The sequence below is a fragment of the Panicum virgatum genome, chromosome 3N, assembly GCF_016808335.1.
Source record: "Panicum virgatum strain AP13 chromosome 3N, P.virgatum_v5, whole genome shotgun sequence".
NCBI lineage: Eukaryota > Viridiplantae > Streptophyta > Magnoliopsida > Poales > Poaceae > Panicum > Panicum virgatum.
In genome coordinates, this window is record NC_053147.1 from 8,710,708 (window position 1) to 8,731,846 (window position 21,139).

Below are 21,139 nucleotides of genomic sequence, written 5' to 3' on the forward strand. Positions count from 1 at the left end.
CTCCTGCCTTAATTTTTTTTAAAAAAGAGGTGTTATTCTGTAGCTTGGACGGGGAGCAGATTATCATCATGGGTACGGTGTTTAAGAATGTTCCAACCAACAGCTTGATACCTCTAGACGAAAATCCATTTTTTAACAAAAGAAAAACAGGTTATTGACCGAAGTGATTATATATGTTTTAAAGGGACCGAAAACACACATGTTTCACTTAACTGAAACAAATCTTGATTGGCCTTCACACAGTCTCTCAGTGAATCTGATTAGGTAGCTAGGTGTTCATCCACCCATAGGAGTAGGTCACTGTTACAAACCTGAGGAATGTTGAGTACTCTATCCTACTTGTGATGAGTGAATTGTCAACCGTGCGGTATAATCGTGCGCTTGGTCTTTGGATTGCAGGTACACGGGCGTCGAGTGTCGACGGAGAGTTGCCGTGGAGGAGCTCGGGCGGGACGGCAGCTGTGGCGTCCACTCCTGGATCGAGGGCGCAAGCGGCGACGGAAGTCGGGTTTCTTGGTTTGCGCCACAAAACCAAGCAGGCGGACGGCGGTTGAAGACGCCAAGTCGTGGAGGCACGGGCGTCGGTCTCGGGACTGACGGAGGCGACGGGCGTCGGCGGCGTCTAGGGCCTCGCTGCGGGCGAGGAGCTGACGGGCGTCGAGTGGCGTCTAGGGCTGTCAGAAGGCCAAGGCGGGAACGGCGTCTAGGGCCACGGCGTGGAGACGGGAATCTTCCCGCGCGAGGTGTTTTGGCGGTTTTCTCAAAACCGGCCACCTACCCAGGTTTCGCGGACCCTCCAAAACCGCGGACCGAAACTTCGTCGACGTGGCGGCATCACAGCAAAGACTTCGAGTCGAAGAAAGAAACTCTATCGTCGATCGAGTCTGTACAGCGGGCTGCTGCAGACCCGACCGGTCTGACCGGTCTGGCCGCAGCAGCTGGGTATAAATACCCCCACCAGCCCGTGGCTGGTTGAGTCTCTTGAGTCTTTTTGTATTCTCTTCGTTTTTCCTTTTCTCTGCCCCTGCTCCAGGTTAGGGCCAAGGACTCCAACGCAAAAGAGGGTTAGGGTTTAGCTAATCTCTCAATTTTAGTGGGTAGGATGATGGGCGGCTCTAGCTTTGTATAGGTGAATTCCTCTGAAATTTATGAATGAAATCTTGTTGAGATCATCTATGTGTGCTGAGTATTCGTCTTACCTTTCCTCTCTTGCGTTTTGGGTTTGATTTCTCCTCTTTTAGGATGTTTCGTGTTTAGAGGAATCGAGCCCTTGGATTCGTGTTTTGCCGAACTCTTTGTGACGATTTCTATGCATCTAGCCTAGTGCCAAACCCCCTGGAATCGTGAGTTCTCACGAATTGGAATTTTTGTGTTCTAGAGAAAACCCCAATCCACTTTGATCTTTCCCCGAATTCTCAAGATCCTTTAATCTTTTGGGAAAAATCTATTGGGAATATGTTCACGGGACAGATGTGAAGGTATCCTCCAAGTTTCATTGGATTTGGACTTCGTTTGTTCGAGATTTACCATTTGGAGCTTTGGTTGCGAGCTGTCTGGGAGCGACCGGTCTGACCGGTCTGTGTAACCGGTCTGACCGGTCTGGAAATTCAAATTCCAGCCCGACCGGTCTGACCGGTCTGTGCTAGCGGTCAGACCAGTCTGACTCAGCAAAGCTGCTGTTTGGGGAGTTTTTCCGCATTGCTTCTGTTTCTTTTCCTAGGGGTTTTTGCTTAGAGATAGCTAGTCCATAGCTACTCTCTCACCCTAGGTTCGAGGGCTTGTGGTGATTTTCGGGATATAGGCCGACGGATCGATTTCGAGAGAAATTTTGATCGGCTCCCATTCACCCCCTCTGATCGCCAGTTTCGGTCCCTCAAAACCTATACATGCCATGTTTCCATACACACCAATTTAGATTTCGTCCTGCACAAAAGGATGCTTGATTGAGTGGACAGTCAAAAGACTTTGATCAGAGAGTTGAGACAAATATTTATACGTGCGCATAAATGCCTCTCTAGTGGCGCTTGCCGTCGGAGAGCCGGTAGTTTCAATCATTCATTCATGCATTTTGCTGGTTGGCAAGGCTAACAAGCACGCGAGACTTTGGCTAGGTTGCAAGAGGAATGAAGCATCAGAAAGGCAAGCTAGCCGTATGACGACCACGGCCAAAAGGCGAAGCGAAGCGGCACGCTAGCCTCCCTTTACACCCCACTAGCAGCAGTGCGTACGCGTACTCCTCGCCACATGTGTTCTCATACCAGCAATGCTCGATCTCGTTGAAACTAGCTTCGAGTGACTAATAATCTCAGACAGTTAGTAATTGTGTCGTTGACGATCCATGTGTCAGCAGGATGATGATCGAGCTGCTATGACGTGCCCATGCGTGACGAGGCGACGGAGATCCAAACACTACTGGAAAAACACACATTCGTCCGCGGCCGTTAGTACCGGTCACGGCTTTGGCCGGTACTAACGTGCAAATTTAGTACCGGACCAAAGAAACAGTGGCCCTGGGAGCCTATTAGTACCGGCTCGTGACTCCAGTCGGTACTAAAGTTCGCCACCGACAGGCTCTGACATCCGCCACTGACAGCTAGTGATAGTTTAGTACCGGCTGGAACCACCAGCCGGTACTAAATGTGGCGCGTTAGTACCGGCTGGAGCCACCAGCCGGTACTAATGCGTCCACTATAAATTGGCACCCTTCTTCCTCCCCGAGCCCGAGCCAGTGCCATTTCACCAGAGAAGCTCGAGCTCGGGGTTGTTCTTCCCTTAGAGAGTTGCCACCATTTGTTCTAGTTTTAATGAGTGTTCTAGTTATCCAAGTACGCCAAAGGTTTGCAACTTCATCCTCTCTTCATTGATAGTCTTTATTCTTCGTTTTATGCTCTATAGTTAGAGAAATTTGTGACTTTTAGAAATAGTGAGGATGAGTATGATTTCTTTGATTTATGCAATGATTTGATATATATAGAACCGATGACTTGAATGTGGGAGTAGGTTTATTGGCTATGTTGAATATGAAAAATTTATAGACATATTTTTCAATCATTTTCTACATATTACAAATGACCGTAGCATATTTTTTATTTTTAGATTCATATGAGCATGTGGATAGTAGAAATTTTTAGAATGAGTGTAGACAAAACATGTGATTGTAGTAGATATAACCATAATGTGGATAGTTAATTTTTTTATAATGAACTAATGAAAGAATTATAATAGATTTTTTATTATGAATTGATTATTTTGACACTCTAGTGATGTATTTATTCAGGCTCACATTGAAACTATCTATAAGCTAAAAAAATCTTTATTTCGAAACAAGTATACGTCGTTAATCTCCATCCAATAATGATGACACTACCTTTCGGGGAAACACTATGCGCTATATGGATGTCGCGAATCGGCTGATCGCATCACCAGCACTTCCGATTGATACGAAGACAGCATTTGACGCAGTCAGCGTGGCCATTGTTGCACTCAAAGCATATCAACAAGCACGATGCTTGTGCCTAGTGCTGTGTTCCTATTAACCGGAAATGTTGGTGCTGCGACTGGCCGATTGGTGATATCCTTGTACCGCACCGTGTCCCCCCGAAAGGCATTGTCATCACCGCAGGGTCGAGGTTACCGACATATACATTTTCCGAAATAAAGTTTTTTTTCCTTCTAGATGGTTTCTGGATATTGAAAAGAGTGTTCTCCTGGAACTGAAGGGTGTCAAAATAATTAGGAGTTATAGTGATTTATTTCAATTAATTAGAGATTTCTCTCAATTAATTTATTCAGGTTTTTTTGATTGAGAATTAATATGATTTTGCATTGTAGTTCAAAGACACTTACCAGCAAGTGTGAAATGTAAATGAAGTAGTGTTGCTATTGGGGCATTAATTAAATTGTGCCTGCTCTGTCACAGCTCTTTCTACACCCTTCATTATGTAGATAGGGTGAGGTCAAGACCGACGAAGAATAAGGGCTTAGAGAGAGTTGTGACATAGCACGGCACACAATGATGATTAATACCTCAATAGCAACTCTAATTTCATTACATTTCAGACTTCATTGTAAGTGCCTGTGCAATTCGAATATGAGGATATAATGTTGTACATATTTACATTGTAATTGTAAGAGTTTTTTCAATCAATTTGCAAATTAATGTGATTTATTTTAATTAATTTATTCAGATTTTATTGTAATTGTAAGAATTTATAATGTTGTAAAAAATAATAGTGTTTTCCAGTAAAATATGGCTTCAGCAGCTGGAGGGAGTGGCACCGATAGGGGTGATCGTTGTGGAATGTATGTGTCGTGGAATAAAATGTGTATGTGTTGTGGAATGCATCGTTTGGTATTTGTTATGCATTTAGTTGCATTATTTTGGCACTCTAATGATGTATTTATTGGGGCTCATATGGAAACCATCGAGAAGTTTAAAAAATATATGTTTCGGATCATGAATATGTCGTTAACCTTGGGGAAAATTCGATTCATGCCACCACAACTCCGTGAAATTGGGTGTCACGTTCAAAATCATGCCACTCAATGGCATGATTTTCAACATGAGATCCAATTTCAAGAAATTGGAGTGGCATGGATCCAACTGACCCAACCTTGATCCTTCGGTGAAAACTCTGATATTTGGGGCTAGAATTGATATCCACGATGCGGTGCGGTATATATGAGGACGCGATGAAGGAGTACGGTCTTGGTCCCAATAATGAAATCCTCGATGGTTTTAGAGGAAGTGACCCTGAAACAAAGCCTTTACAACATGTATTTATTAATTTGGACTTCTATTAATTTTGTATTTCAATGTTAAATTCGCAAAAATGGTTTTTGTATTTCATTATGTTATGTGCCAATTTAAATGATATGAATACAAGTAAAATAATATTGTTACTTAATTCAAAATTGTAGATCGATGGACCGACAATGGATATACGGCGACCGGTGCACCATGGCGTGGATTAATGGTCTAAAGTCTTTTCTCGATGCGGCGGAGGCCCACAAGTCATCAAAAGGTTTTATGTGTTGTCCGTGCCGCGTTTGCCAAAATAAAAAGGAATACTCTAAGAGGAGCACTTTACACGCCCACATTTATGAAAAGGGTTTTATGGATAACTATACTCTTTAGACCAAGCACGGTGAACCTGGAGTTGTGATGCAAGATGGTGAAGAAGAAGATGATCATAATATTGCAGACTGGGCTCATCTATATGAAGCGGGAGCCTTTGAAGATCAACCCATGGACGATGCTGAAGAAATGGACGAGGCTAGAGAAAATACAGCAGAAGACCAACCACCTGATGAATTAGGTCAGATTCTAGTGGATTCACAAAGAGACTGTGAAACTTTAAAGGAGTCAAAGAAGTTTGAGAAGATGTTGGAGGATCACAAAAAATTATTGTATCCAGATTGCAAGCAGGGGCTTAAAAAGTTGGGTACCACACTTGAAATGCTGCAGTGGAAGGCAGCTAATGGTGTCACCGATAAGGGATTTGAGGAGCTACTTGGAATCGTAAAGAACATGCTTCCAGAGGGAAATGAACTGCCCTCTACAACATACGAAGCAAAGAAGGTTGTTTGCCCTTTTGGATTGGAGGTACAGAAAATTCACGCATGTCCTAACGATTGTATTCTCTATCGAGGCGAAAAATATGAGAAACTGGATGCTTGTCCTGTTTGTGATGCAAAACGGTACAAGATCAGGCAAAATGATCCTGGTGAGGTCGATGGGGAGCCCGTCAAGAAAAAAAAGTTCCCGCTAAGGTGAAGTGGTATTTCCCAGTAATACCACGTTTGAAGCGCTTTTTTCAGAAATAAATCCAATGCTAAATTGATGCGGTGGCACAAAGAAGAGCGTAAGCAAGATCAGATGCTGAGACACTCTGCGGATGGGTCCCAGTGGAGAAACGTGGATAGAGATTTCCCAGATTTTGATAACGACCCAAGGAACATAAGGTTCGGTTTAAGTATAGATGGAATGAATCCATTCGGCGAGTGGGGCAGCAGTCACAGTACATGGCCTGTGACCCTCTGTATGTTCAATCTTCCTTCTTGGCTATGCATAAAGAGGAAGTACATGATGATGTCGGTGCTTATCCAAGGCCCAAAACAACCGGGCAATGATATTGATGTGTACCTAAGACTGTTGGTTGATGAACTTTTGCTGTTGTAGAAGGAGGAAGGTGTACGTGTTTGGGATGAGTACAAACAGGAGAATTTTGACCTGCGAGCATTGCTTTTTGTTACCATCAATGATTGTCCTGCACTTAGCAATCTGTCCGGACAGTCGAATAAGGGATACCAGGCATGCACTCATTGTCTAGAAGAAACCGACAGCTTGTATCTAAAAAATTGTAGGAAGGTCGTGTACATGGGTCACCGTCGATTCCTTCCCCTCAACCACCCCTTAAGAAGAAAAGGAAAACATTTCAAAGGGGAACCAGAAACGCGTGCTAAACCTATATTCCGAAACGAGAAGCGTGTTTTCTCGATGGTGAAGGATGTCCATGTCGTGTTTGGAAAGGGCCGTGGAAGCAAACAAGTTCCGAATGATGAAAACGGTCATGCCCCAATGTGGAAGAAGAAGTCCATACTATGGGAGCTCCCATATTGGGATGTCCTGGAGGTCCACAACGCAATCGATGTGATGCACTTGATGAAGAATCTTTACGTGAACCTGCTAGGATTCCTTGGTACGTATGGGTAGTCAAAAGATACACTAGAAGCAAGACGTGATTTGAAAGAAACAAAACAACGAGAAGACCTACGTCCTGAGAAGAGAGAAAATGGACAGCACAACTTACGTCCTGCTAGCTACACTCTCAGCAAAGAGGAGAAGGAAATCATGTTTGATTGCTTGAACAGTATGAAGGTACCGTCCGGTTACTCCTCGAATATGCAGGGAAGAATCAATATGAAAAAGAAAAAGTTCACAAACCTAAAGTCTCATGATTGCCACGTTTTGATGACCCAATTGCTTCCAGCCGCGTTGAGGGGTATTCTACCAGAAAACGTAAGATTAGCAGTGGTGAAACTATGTGCCTTTCTTAATGAAATTTCGCAGAATGCAATCGATCCAAATAAGCTCACAAGGCTGCAGAATGATGTGGTCCAATGTCTTGTCAGTTTTGATATGGTCTTTCCATCTTCATTCTTTAATAATATGACCCACCTCCTGGTTCATATTGTGAAAGAGATAAACATTTTAGGCCCTGTATTCCTACACAATATGTTCCCTTTCGAGAGATACATGGCAGTCTTAAAGAAGTACGTTCGGAATCGTTCTCGGCCAGAAGGATGTATCGCCAAGGGCTATGGAACAGAGGAGGTCATTGAGTTTTGTGTTTATTTCATTGATGAACTTAGTCCGATTGGGGTCCCCATGTCACGCTATGATGGGCGATTGGAAAGAAAGGGCACACTAGGTAAGAAATCTAATATGCACATCCCTGAAAGTGAAATCCACAAAGCAAATTTCACCGTTCTACAGAATTCATCCCTCGTGGCCCCATATATGGATGAGCACATCAATATTGTCCGATATGAAAACATAGGGAAGTCTGAGGCATGGATTACACGTCATCACATAGATAGCTTTGCGGTTTGGCTGAGAAGAAAACTCATAGGTGACAGCACGATTGATGTACAACTACAATGGCTTGCTAAGGGACCATCGGCCACAATCATGCAATACCAGGGATACGAGATCAATGGATATACGTTTTACACAAGAGCCCAAGATGAAAAGAGCACGAACCAAAATAGTGGTGTGCGTATTGATGCAATAGGCCATGATGGAAATAAGGACAGCTACTTTGGTGTCATAGAGGAAATATGGGAGCTTGACTATGGCCCCTTGAAGATTCCTTTGTTTCGATGGCAATGGGTGAACCAAGTAGGTGGCGGCGTAACAATAGACCGGTATGGAATGACAATAGTAGATGTCAAAAAGATTGGATATAAAGACGAACCATTCGTCCTCGCCAAGGATGTGACGCAGGTTTTCTATGTGAAGGACATGGTAAGCAAACCTAAGAAAAATCAAGGCAAGTCCGATGACGAGCCAAAACGCCACATAGTTCTTCCAGGAAAAAGAAAAATCGTTGGAGTTGAAGACATTTCGGACAAGTCAGAAGACTTTGATCAGTTTTACGACCGTCCTCCATTCTCTGTCGATGTTGACCCTAGCATCCTGTTGTCCAAAGAGGACGCTTCTTACTTACGCCTCGATCATGATCAAGGGACATTCGTAAAAAGAAAGGTTGTCAACGTTCCATTAAACAATGATGTGTAATCATTATGTTATACTTTCATGTTCATGTAACCAAGTGATTGATGTAATATATGGTGTATGAAATAACTTGTATTTTAATTTTTATGCATTTATATAATAGTTTGCACAGAAAACACAATTGAAATAGATATAAAAAATTTGGACTCAATATGATAAATTAAGTGCGTACACATTAAATATATCCAACATAGTGACCTATAATACAGAAATATAATTTTGCATGGTGAAAACAACATATATTGGTATTTATAATTAATTTATTAAGAATAAACAACATGTAAAACACTCAAAAAGAAAACAAAAGAGCTATCTAATTAGCTGTTTAGTACCGGGCTGAATCTTAGCCCGGTACTAAAGAGCTACGTGAAAATTTTCCCGCCAGATGGGGCAGGTTAGTACCGGGCGATGCCCTTGACCGGTACTAAATGTGGCCATTTAGTACCGGGCCGTGGCTACGCCCAGTACTAATCTGCGCTGGTGCCAGTTTAATACCGAGCGATGCCTTGGCCGTTCCCCCTCACCTTCAATTCTCACCTCCGCCCAGATCGATTTCGCCGCCACTACTACCGCAGGTCGCCACTCCACCTCCGCCCCGCCGCCACGCCGCGCCTGCGTCTCCGCGCCGACGCCGACGCCCTCCGACGCCGGGCCCTCTCCTCCTCAGAAGCGGGCGCTCCCGGCCCCTTCCGCCTCCGGCTCCTGCAGTGCCCCGGGCCGTCCGCAACGCCACCACCACGCCGGCCTCCGCAGGATCCGCGCGCGCGCCGACCTACGCCGCCTCGAACGCGCCGCCCTCCTCCGCGCCGTCCGCCGCCGCCCTCCGACGATCCACCGCGCCGTCCGCCGCTCGATCCGCGCCGTCGTCCGGGGGATCCGGAATCTCGGCCTCCAGCGCCACCGCCTCCAATGCCGCCGCCTCGAACGCCGCCGCCGCTACTGCCGCCGTCGCCATTTGTGAGAACTGGGGCTGACGTCAGCACGAGTACGTGCTGACGTCAGCAAAGCTATTTAATTGTTAGAAATTTGCAGAAAATTAATGAAATTGTTAGAAATTTGTTCAAATCGATGGAATGTCTATAGATATTTATGAACTTTGTTAACATTTGTTAAAATCGACGAAATTTCTGAACTTTTGTACAAATTTGTGAACATTTATAGAAAATGATGAATTGCATCGAACATTTGTGAAAATTTGTGAACATTAGTAAAAATTTATAGAAAATAGTACGAATTGTTACAATATTTTTCATGTAAAAAATTATAGTAAATTTATCGAACATTTGTAAATAGTTATACAAATGAAATAAATAGTGGAAATTATAGATATTTTTTCAAATTATAGTAAATTTGTAGATATTTGTAAAAATTTGGTAGATATATACGTACAAATAATAAAAATAGTAGGAAAATGTTAGGAATTGATACGCAATAGTGAAAATTGTAGAAATTTTAGAAAATTCGTAGAAAATTATAGATATTTGTGCAAATTGTACTAAATTTGTTGAAATTTGTAGAAAATGTATGGAAAATTATAGAAAATGTAGAGGAATTATGGAAAATGTGGAGAAATTATTGAAAATTTTGGAAAATGTATGGAAAATTACGGAAAATGTATGGAAAATTATGAAAAATGTATGGAAAATGTAAAGAAATTATGAGAAATTATGGAAAATGTATGGAAAATTATTGCTTAGGTATATTGTACAAAAATCTTCATGTCTTTACGGCTTTATTGAAGTTATATTGCTTAGGTTGAATTGTGTATTAGTAGAAAATCTTAAAAATCCAGGGCACATTTTATAAAATTCCAGGGCACATTTTATATAAAATGTATATGATGTAAATTTTAGAAATTTTGATCTTGTATGTGTTGTATGGCTTTATTGAAGGTGCACTTGTAAATTTTTTATACATTGTCAATTAGTACAAAATTGCATATCAAACATATGTTGATTCACATAGGAAACGAAATAGAACCCTTTCACCGTGATGACGACGAGGCCTTTCTTGCGGACATAATTGGTACGGGCACGCACCACAACGAAGAGGATGCCGCCGAGGACGATGGCAGCCAATACCTTAACGATACTGGCGATGGCGATGATAACCAGACAGAACAAACGACTGTGCAAGATGATAGCGCAGAGGTATATACAATTCGTGCTTATATATAAACATACGCATTAATTCTGTATGTAAGTAAAATGCGTACTAAATACATATTTTTTAGGCATCCGGATCGACTAGGAAACCAAAACGGAAACGAGGGTCGAAGAAAATCATGGAGGGGCACACTATTATCACTTCATTGAATCCTAACGGTGAACCAAAGTCTCCGAAGGTTGTGAAGACGACGGTGGTGAATCAATGTGGATGTTATGTCAGGGACCACATTCCCATTAGCTTCAAGCTATGGAAGAAAAGTAAAGCCACAGATATCGATGCTGACATCGTTCCCGAGACCGAGAAAGAAATGTTATGGGCAGATGTCAAACGGCACTTCACCTTTCCGGAGGACAAAGAACAGCTGTTTAAGGATTGGGTCATGAAGAAGATGGCTATTGCTTTTCAGACGTTCAAGAAAAATTTGAACAAAGATTATGTTAAAAAGGGACTCACGCCGGACTTCGAGAAAAACTTCAAGAATCAACGTCCTTATTGGGAGGCATTCGTGCAGTATAAGTCGTTCAAGGATAGCAAGAAGAAGACAGCCCAAGCCAAGGAGAATGCGAGTAAAAAGAAGCACTTCCATCATCTTGGGCAAGGAGGATATGCGTCGGTGATTCCGAAATGGCAGAAGATGGAAGATGATCTCATTGCCAGAGGAATTGTACCGGCGACTTTCAATTGGCCGTTGCGAGCAAAACATTACTTCTACGCTCATGGAGGCTCATTGAATATGGAAGATGGGTCGTTCGTCACTAGCGATGCCATAAGGGAAGCGGCCGACATGCTCGATGTGGCACTAAAGGCCGTGTTCGAAGGCAGCTTCAAGTCAGACAGAGAGAAAGACGAGCTGACATACGCTCTTGGCACACCAGAACACACAGGACGTGTGTGAGGCATGGGCGTAGTTCCATGGAAGCATGGCTTCAGTGGCGACATAGAGACGTATCGAAGCCGACAGAGAAGAAAGGCTGAAGTAGCAGAGAAGGTGCGTGCCCTAGAAGAACGGGTTGCTTCGATCGAAGGTGCACTTACAGCTAGCCAACAGCAGCCACCAGAAGCCAGATCAACGGCTCAGCTGGAGACTAGCCCCGTCGGCTCGCAGCGTCGTAGCAGCGTCGCTTCAACGGAACACCCAGCCGCAGATTGAGAGGAAACGGTTGCGGAACATTACCCCGTGGACGACATCGCCGTGAGGACCCCCTGTGAGCTTCTATTTCCGCTAAGGAAAAAACTGAAAGTAGTCGCTCACGGGGTTGCTGAAGTCCCTGTTCAAGGCGGGACAATCTATGGCATGACAATTCCAGAAGGATATGCTAGAGTCATGGTTGACCGTGTCGAGAAAGGATGGGAAGACCTCGACCTCGAGATCCCTGGAGGCGATGGAGAATAGGAACTAGGACAGGCCCTCCACACTTGGATCTATTGGAAAAAACAGTACATAAAAATTATTGGAAGGGATCCTAACCCGTCTCCGAGGTCACCGCCAGCTGCTCAAGGGTCTCCGAGGCCCAGTGTGGATCCACCGTCACCGCCCGCAGCCCAGGACCCCAGCGTTAGTCCATCACCGTCACCAGCCGCTTCTGGGGAGCCTAGTGTTAGTCCGCCTCCGCCATCTCCTCGCCCCGCAAAGAAGAAGAAAACTACTTGGGTGCCGCCACCGCCATCTCCAAGATATAAGAAGACCCAAGAACGAAAGAAGAAAGAGAAGCCCGCGCCAGAGGAGTTAGGTTACGAAATGACTCCAGAGGAATTGGATGCTTGGGTGCAAGAAGACGTGCGCAAGCAGTTGAAGCCAAAGAAGCCTCCGCCAAAGGAACCAGTGGATCCGGCAGGGAAGAAATTCTATCTATCCATGATGTGCTAACCAAAGCCTTCACTGATGTCGGACTACGACCGCTCGATTACAAAATCATGGGAGAAGAAGAGTAATCGGAGGTACAACCAAGTTCCCCAGCTCGGCGAACAACCCAAACAAAGCGTACCCCCTCTAGTAGTGCTTTCAAAAGAGGATGAAGCTACTGCTGAGTTTGTCAAGGAAACGAACCTCACAAAAGCTCAGCTCCTAGGTCAGGAAAAAATCCCGGTTCACCAAGGGGCAGGAAGAAAGCCATTTGTACTAGGGGAACCTCTGATGTGGCCAGAGTTGATTGACACCCTACCAACAAGAATGCGTGAGTTATATCAGTGGTACTTGAAAGCATGTGCAGAGGGGTATATAATGCTAGCTGCTCGAATTAAACATACCCATTTCTATGGGGGAATGGATGACATTTGGATTGATTTTGACCATTTTTTTGTTTCTATTCCATCAAGACGCCCTAGACAAGTCCTTCGTCAGTGCATGGTCTATGTAAGTGTTTTCTGTCAATTGTATACTCTAGCTCTACTAAGTCGTTTAGATTTCTCATTCCCTCCTTTTATTTGTAATCATGCAGGATGAAAATGCAAGAATGCCGGAAGAGCGGGATTTACAACATTGGCTTCATAGATCCGAATGTTATACATGAGGAGTGTGTACGCCAATATCCTAATCGGACCGAGAATAATTTAGTCATGTCCTTGGAAGGGCAGCACGATCGCACATTCATTCTATTGCCGTACAACTTCAAGTGAGTCCTTTCACTTTTTGAGTCACTTCAACTAGCCAATAAGTGTATATATCTAACATTTCTTGTATCCATATGTATGTATCAACAGTTTCCACTGGATCCTACTTGTGATCGAAATCGATCGGTCCCGAGTTACTGTGTGGGACTCCTTGAATAAGCCACCAGAATTATATCAAAATCTCGTAGACATCATGCAAAGGGCATGGTCTCGGTTCCTCAAAACACAATTAGGAGTCGCGTCAACACCGACTGAGCTTGAATTCAACCATAACAAGCCGGTACAAATATCGCACATCTACTTTCATTCATTCAAACAGTATGAATATTTCATAACATGTATATATGTATATAGTGTTTGAGACAGAAACAAGGAACCAACCACTGCGGATATTACGTATGTGAGCACATGCACTTTTTTGCAGAGATACCAAGAGGGTGACACAAGAAAACTTCGAAGTACGTATAACATTAGTAACAATTTCTTGTATCTAATTCCATGTAGGTACTAAATTAAACTATTAGTGTTTATTTGTTGTTGACAGATTTGGAGAATGAAAGAGAACCTCATCGAACCGGAAAGAATCAGGGCAATTCAAGAAGCACTCTGTGGATTCCTATTGGATGAGGTGATAAATCCAAAAGGTGAATTTCATTCTGACCCAATGATAAGTGTGGCTCGAGCTGATAAACTCAACAAACGCCGCAAGAAGGATGCCGGTGCCGATGACGATGCAGATGATTAGAATTATTGAAGAATTTGTTGGAAAAAACTTATGAGAATTCATACTTGTAAATATTATTGTCTTTTATCCATGTATGTATATAATTTCTAACATTTCTTTTATCCATGTATGTATATAATTTTTTTTATTTGCTTTGCTCCATATACAAATACAAATTCTAGATACAAGTACGAATACACAATCCGCTGCGAGTACGACTACTAATACTAATTAATTGAAATTGAAAGGAAAAGAGAACAAATATAAAACATCAAAAAGAAGAAGAAGAAATCATTTAGTACCGGTTGGTATTACCAACCGGTACTAAACTGCTCGGCCTAGCTGCTGGCGTGGCCAGCAGTTTAGTACCGGTTGGTGTTACCAACCGGTACTAAATAGGCCGTTTAGTACCGGGCCAGCTGAATGGTACTAAGTGCGCGTGCACTTAGTACCGGAGGAGCGGTACCGGTCGGGAAACCGTTCAAACCAGGGGTTCCCGACCGGTACTAATGAGAGATTTTCTAGCAGTGAAAAATGTCCGAGGCCTTTTTGGGGCGTTGAAAAATCGCGTTGTTTTAGAGTGCGCAAGAGAGTTTTCAATCGACACGAGACATCGATCGAGATGTTTATAGCATGGCTAGGTGTGACAAACCCGCCGAGTTAAAATGCTTAGTTAAGCATAACAGCCATCATTTGGCGCATGAGCTTAATTAAGTATAATTTGACAGGTTGTTTCCAACCCACAGGCCGACCGAAACACACCAGAAGTCTCGCACGAAGGCGAGCGCAGAAAGTACCAGCATGATAAAATTTTACAACAATAGTAATTAATTTTAAATTATCTACAAAACCGCTTTCCATTTAGAATAAACATAAGAAATGATAGCAGCAGAAGAGAATTTAACCTGAGGAGCATTTTTAATAGAGAACAAATAAATCAAACTAAATAAATCGAGAACTATCGAAACATGAAGACAAGGCGCCACATCGAGTCCACCGATATGACACCTAGTTAGCTCCTAAACCTGAAATAGGGTAAACAACAAACCCTGAGCAACTAATACTCAGCAAGACTTACCTGACCAGTGGGTATAACTTAGCCCACATATCTAGACATGCAAAGCATTTGGCTGGTGGTTTATTTTGCAGAAAAACATCTAAAAGTGGATCCTTATTTTCAAGATTTTTGCTCTAGGTTCTATATAGATTAACCATGATCTAATAGTTGCCTAAACCCTCTAGATCAACCATGGTGGAACATTAAGCAAAAATCAAAGTAGAAACAACATATATATAAATAATCCATGTTCCATCTCATATTACTACGCTGCGACTCGGTGATCAAAGTGCCCATGTCCGAGAGCGACAGACGGCGAATCGATTCGATTTAACCTTGCAAGGTGGACCTAACCAACACGACACGCAAAAGCCCCGTCGGACCCCACGCACCGACCTTTCCCCTCCCCGCCTCGAACTACAGGACCGCCCCACCATCATATGGTCAGCCGAGCTCAACGTGAGACCACCAAAAGTAAATATATGCATCCCCATTTCTCCGCGACTACTCGACTACCCCAGGAGGTGAGATGGAGTCCTGTACTTTCGAGGTGAGGCAGTACTCAGCTTACCGGTTTCGACTACCTCCTACTCCCGGCATGCGGTTAGTACATTTCAAACATGATCAGCATGGTCGACAACGGTACGGTCCTTAACCGACACAGGCGGAACTACACCTCTCCCGCCCGGTCTCAGATTCTATTCTTTCTTTCATTCCAAAACTTTCATCCCAAGATGAGTAACTCATATATGGAATCATAAAACTATCCTATATCTCGCGAGTAACCAAAAGTTACTCGACTTCTACCGAACCGTATCTAGCATAGCATCTCTATCGTCCTATACATACTAGTATAACTCAAGGAAACCTAGAGTTCATGCAACTAGGGTTTCAAACAACTCCTAAACGTAATGCACAAGTAATAAATACATATATAGGTGACATAATTTAAATTAATAGGACGTGCACCGAGGCTTGCCTTCAGGCTGCTGCTCGAAGCTGGGTCAGACGGGCCTTGGGCCGGGTTCTCACGCCTCTCCTCCTGGGCTTGCTCCGGCTGCTCCTGCGGTGCCGCAATCACCTCAAATACGGCGCCCTCAGCTGCGGATGCTACACGAATGCATATGAAATGATTGAGTGCAACCCAAACTACATAATCACTATACCCAAAATAAAATGTCCTGCGGATTGTCCGCGCCTCAGTAGCGGACTGTCCGCAACACACTTCTGCAATCCCACCAGAACCGACTACTTCTCTGGTCAAATTTCAAATCTATACTGCGGACTGTCCACTCACCCTTAGCGGACTGTCCGCAACACACCTACGCCAATCCACCAGAGACAACGATGTCTCGGGACAAAATCCTAGACTCTACGGCAGACTGTCCGCTCTCCAATAGCGGACCGTCCGCAGTTCAACCCTGCGAAACCCTCCAGAGACAACATCGTCTCTGGACAACTGCTACTTGACCAGCGGACTGTCCGGCCCTCCTAGGCGGACCGTCCGCAGTTCACATCTTTTGACACCGCGCGATAGGCAGCAGCAGGCACGGCGGCGGCGGCAGCGGCCGTTCACCGGTGCCGGTGGCGCACAACGGGAGGGGGAAAGAGGCCAGGGGCACAAATGACTCACCACGATTCCATTCCCGCGGTCGGTTCGAGCGGAGGATGACCGGAGAAGCGGATCGACGGTGGAGCAAAGCTTCAAGCGGCTCCAATGGTGACCGGCAGTGGCGGGGGCGATTCCGGCCGGGAGAAGCTGGGCTGGGGGTTGGGGAAGGTGGAGGAGGTGCTGGGGAAGGTGCTCGCGTGAGAAATCGAAGTATGGTGGCCGGAGGAGGGAGATCGGCGGAAGGAGGCGACGGCGGCGCGAGCGGACGAGCAGAGCTCGTCACTGATCGATGGAATGAGGAAGGAGGATATGACAACCGGGGCCCACAACCCGATAAATATCTAGGTGTTATCTGGGCGGACCGTCCGCCGCCCCAGAGCGGACTGTCCGCGAGGTAGGGTGTTACACTAGCCTGACAATGTGAACTTGTTATCAGTTGATAGGTTGATCCAGGCAGTAGAAGAACTCTGAGTCCGCCACTCCGAAGCGCAGATGTACAACTGCCGCCACTCCGAAGCGCAGATGTACAACTGTACAAGTAGTACGACGCCAACCCAATTACAAAGGTCGGTCAAAGAGCCTCCTTACCATTATGGTGCGTAGTCAACTCTCTCTTGATCCTCTCGATCGAGTAAAAAATATCTGATGCTGGATAAGTAAAAAAAATCGAAGTCCATGAACATGAGCAGATAGAAAGGTTGGGAGAAAAATGTCAAATTTAATCATGGATGGCACCTAGCCCGTACGTGTTCTTGAGCCAACCCTACTTACACTAGTACTAAACCCCCACATAGATTCGAGCTAGCTGCTATACAAAGATATTTTTTACTCCATCTTGGGAGCTAGCTGCGTAGTCAACTCTCTCTTGATCCTCTCGATCGAGTAAAAAATATCTCTTGATCGCATTAGATTGGCCAAGTTCAACGCGTACAGGATCTCCCCTAGCCTGCCTGCGCCTTATCCACACCACACTACTACACCAGCAGAGATATGCTTGCATGCATGGTCCGTCGCCATCCGTCTCCGTATCCCATCGGCCGGCACAACAAGAATCCAAGATGGACCCGGCGATGCGTGCTGGTAATTTGATGGGATTATTTGATGAGTTTTGACTCGTCGTCCGGGAAAAAGGAGCTGGATGGTGGCGATGACTCAATTCAACAAAGGCCTTTTTTGGGTTTCAATTCAAAGGAGCAGAAAAGGTGCAGCCAACTATGGATGCTTCCCGTGCTGTCTTGCTTGCTTGACCGGAGCTCTGCGTGCGGCTAGGGTGCAGCACCACTTGCATTTTGTGCATACATGTTTACATCATCCATGATGACCGCCTGATTGGGTAAGTTCAGCTCAGCTAGTAGCCTTGGTATCACATTTGGCATATAATTTCTTCTATGGTATATATAACATTTGTAGCCAGTAGTTTTTTTTTCTCCCATCAAATCAGCATCAGCCACCAGCCACCGGTCAGCCAGTAGTATTTTTCTCTGACAACAAATTTGCACCAGCTATCAATCACCGCCAGCCGAACAAAATGGATTATCACATTATAGGGTAGGACTAGCTAATACATGTATCTTCCATGCACAAATCAGTATAGTACTTAGTTAATTGTTGCAACCCCTGCAAAGGTGGCACGATCAAGCACACGTGGTGCCGTGAGGTGGCAGATGATGAAGGCCACACGGATTTCCAAAGTGTTGCGATGGTGCCTACCACCTCGTTGCGAGTTCAACATGCTGATTCAGGGTGTGTTTAGTTGGTGGAAAAATTTGGATTTTTGTATTGTAGCACATTTCGTTGTTATTTGACAAATAATATCCAATTATGAATTAATTAGGCTTAAAAGATTCAGCTCGTGCTAATCAGTTAGACTATGTAATTAATTATTTTTTTCAACTATATTTAATAATGTGTCCGAAGATTCGATGCGATAAATACTTTAAGAAGTTTTTTTTTAACTAAACGCACCCTCAGTTCGGGTCCGGCTCCTCGTGGTCGTACGTACCGATGCTTCCAGATCTTTCCATAGCTCATCCACGCACGCTCACTTTCCTAGTCGCTCCTCAGGTCTGGGCCAGACAAATGGGATAGTGGTCTGCAAGGATTCTTTGCTGATGCTTGGGCCATACAAAGAGATTAAGCCTCAGATCTACACCACATCAGTAACTTGGGCCACATACTTGCACTGCACGAGTCTTTCGGGTCTTTGGGCCAGACAGAGATCGGCCCAACAAAAGTTATATACAACAGAGCCAGCCCAGTTCATTCTCATTGCAGCCAGCTTAACCTGTTGCCAAACTAGCATCATCTTAATTCTTATCTTTCACAGGTTAAGAAACAACAGCGAGGGAAAATTCACACCAGTTCCATCGGATTTTATTGATCAGGCCCAGTGCACACTGCGTGATTCGGGCGACACTTGCAAGAAACACATTGCGCAGTTTATTGTGCAATGCAAGTGCTGAGGGAGGGGCGCGTTTGACCTTGCAACAGGCAGGCAATCTGTTTGGCTCATGAGATTGAAACCACAGAGGACAGCCTATCCGACAGTCCTCCAGTCATCCTCTCTGCTTCCTTCCCACTTTCGCCGGTGCGGATTCTTACCACATCCGAGACAGGGATCACTGAGGAAGAAACCACCATGTCAGAGTCAAAAAAGATTACAGGTGCATCTATATGTATGATAGTATGACAGTGCTCCTGAAGACTCTGTGAGCTAGCACAGGAGCGACTACTTTGTCCATTGTAGCATTAATATTTCTGATAGCAGAACTTACTGAAACCAACCAGCAATTTAAAAGAGCAAGAACTAGTCATCATTTCTATTTCTGACGGATGTAAACAGGACAAGTGGAGGAGAAATGGGCAGAACAATAGAAAGCTCCTATATGCCTGCATATGCACAAGGCAGTAAAGCCCATGCAAGTGAACAACAGGCACTAAGATATTGCAAGTAAAAAGAAAAGAAGCCAATTAGACACGAGTCCTGGACTAGGATAAAAATGCAGCTGTGGTGGCTCTAAAAAGGTCACAAGGAGCACGATGCACTTACAGAATATCTTCCCATCGCCAATTTCTCCTGTTCTTGCCTTTTCAATTATTTTGTCGATTACTGCTTCAACCTGGTGGAAAAGAAACATTTAATGATGATGCAAGAGGAAAGCAATAAAATCCATACAGAATGGAGCGCAATAACATTGTAACAATGTCATAGACATTTACAGGGAAAGTAGAAAAGGAAAAAAATGATCACCAATCTGTCATGAAAGGTATGGCATTGCAGTGTTTTTCTGGTAGAAGTATATCTGTTAAGGTCACAGTCACTAGTAAATAAAGTAATTACCTGCTCCTTGCAGACCACTATTTCCATTTTGACTTTAGCAATAAATGTATCTTCCGAAAATTCTGACCCTGAATACTCAAAGCAAAACAAGCGTCAGCATTGATATCTTAAAACCATGGGAACCTCAAATTTTTCTCAACATCACGGAACCATTATCCCCAATCCTGTTAGTAGACATGTTTCACATCTGTACACCAGCCATCTGATACCGGTGTCAAAATTGATAAAAGCATGAAACTACGTCATAACAGCACAGAGTTGAAACCGGTCTAAAGAGACTTCTGGCTAATACTGTTCCCGGTAACGATCAACATACTCGGCCACATGCTCCTCTGAACACATTTCTGCCCAATTCTAGGAGTATAACTTGCAGAAACTATACTCCAATGCAAAACCGCAGTCAATGGCAGGCAGAGCCACGCAAGTGCATAGCCATCAGCAGAGCGAAGCCGTACCTCCATGCCGCTCCGTTGACCCTCCCTGCGCCCCGAATCCCCGCACATCCGACACCGTCACACCTCTGATCCCCATCTCCAACAAGCCCTGCAGAATCCCCAAACCTGTCTGACTGAACAGCTCGCGTGCAACTCAAGGACCCAGAGCCACGGAGCCACACTCACCGAGGACACGTGCGGCACCCTCCACGGCCTGCACAAATTCCGCACGCTTCAGCAAGGACCAACCAGATTCTGTCATCACAATCACTAAATTCCGGGAAGCGCACAAACCTAAGAATGGCCTCGATCTTGTAGAACTCCGATTCAGGCAAGTACCCTGAGAAATCGACCGACCGAGGCAGCGCAATCAGCGGCAATCCAACAAGCCCGGCTCGATTTGGGCAGGAATGAACCGAGCAGAGGCATCATAAATGAAGTTTTTGTTGGAAGGCAAGGGCTCCCGACCTGGGTCGGCGGCGCTCTGGGCGCGCACGGCGGAGGCAGGGAGGCGACGAGAGGCCGACGTCGCTTGGAGCGGCCTCGCAGCCCCAGAGGGGAGGAGGCGGGCGACGGGGGAGGGTCGCAGGGTCGACGGAGATTGGAGGATGAGGACGCCGGGCACGGGAGCGGCGGCGGCGGCAGAGGTCGCTGGCGACATGCTGCAGCCTTCGGTGGTTGTACGGCGCCCCGGCGAGGTTTGGTCTTCAGTTGACTCGGTTCGCTCGCCGCTCTTCGGCTCTCATGAGTCATGAGAGGTCAGATTCTCAAGCTGGTAGAAGGCGGGAAAAATGAAATACGTAAACATCCTTGGAAAACCGAAACTGCCTCAACTCCGTGTTGTATACAAAAGTAAACATCCGCCATTAAGAATGGCGGGTCAAATGGATTTTT

At 44.9% G+C, this 21,139-nt stretch overlaps 1 protein-coding gene across 1 annotated transcript; it reads right to left on the minus strand.

Annotated features, from left to right (window-relative positions):
* Nucleotides 1-18,604: 18,604 nt before the first annotated feature.
* On the minus strand, nucleotides 18,605-20,992 carry LOC120664171 (nitrogen regulatory protein P-II homolog). Its single transcript, XM_039943225.1, has 7 exons — nucleotides 20,714-20,992; nucleotides 20,540-20,585; nucleotides 20,432-20,459; nucleotides 20,267-20,354; nucleotides 19,812-19,879; nucleotides 19,521-19,590; nucleotides 18,605-19,092 (listed from the first exon to the last, which is right to left on the minus strand). The coding sequence occupies exons 1-7, from the start codon at nucleotides 20,904-20,906 to the stop codon at nucleotides 18,980-18,982; spliced, it is 606 nt and encodes a 201-aa protein (XP_039799159.1). The 5' UTR covers nucleotides 20,907-20,992; the 3' UTR covers nucleotides 18,605-18,979.
* Nucleotides 20,993-21,139: the final 147 nt, after the last annotated feature.

Coding starts and splice junctions, on each gene's coding strand:
- LOC120664171 (XM_039943225.1), bottom strand. CDS start 20,906: ATGTCGCCAGCGACCTCTGCCGCCGCCGCCGCTCCCGTGCCCGGCGTC. Junction 20,586..20,713: donor CCAGAGCGCCGCCGACCCAG/GTCGGGAGCCCT, acceptor TCGATTTCTCAG/GGTACTTGCCTGAATCGGAG. Junction 19,880..20,266: donor GTCAACGGAGCGGCATGGAG/GTACGGCTTCGC, acceptor TTGAGTATTCAG/GGTCAGAATTTTCGGAAGAT.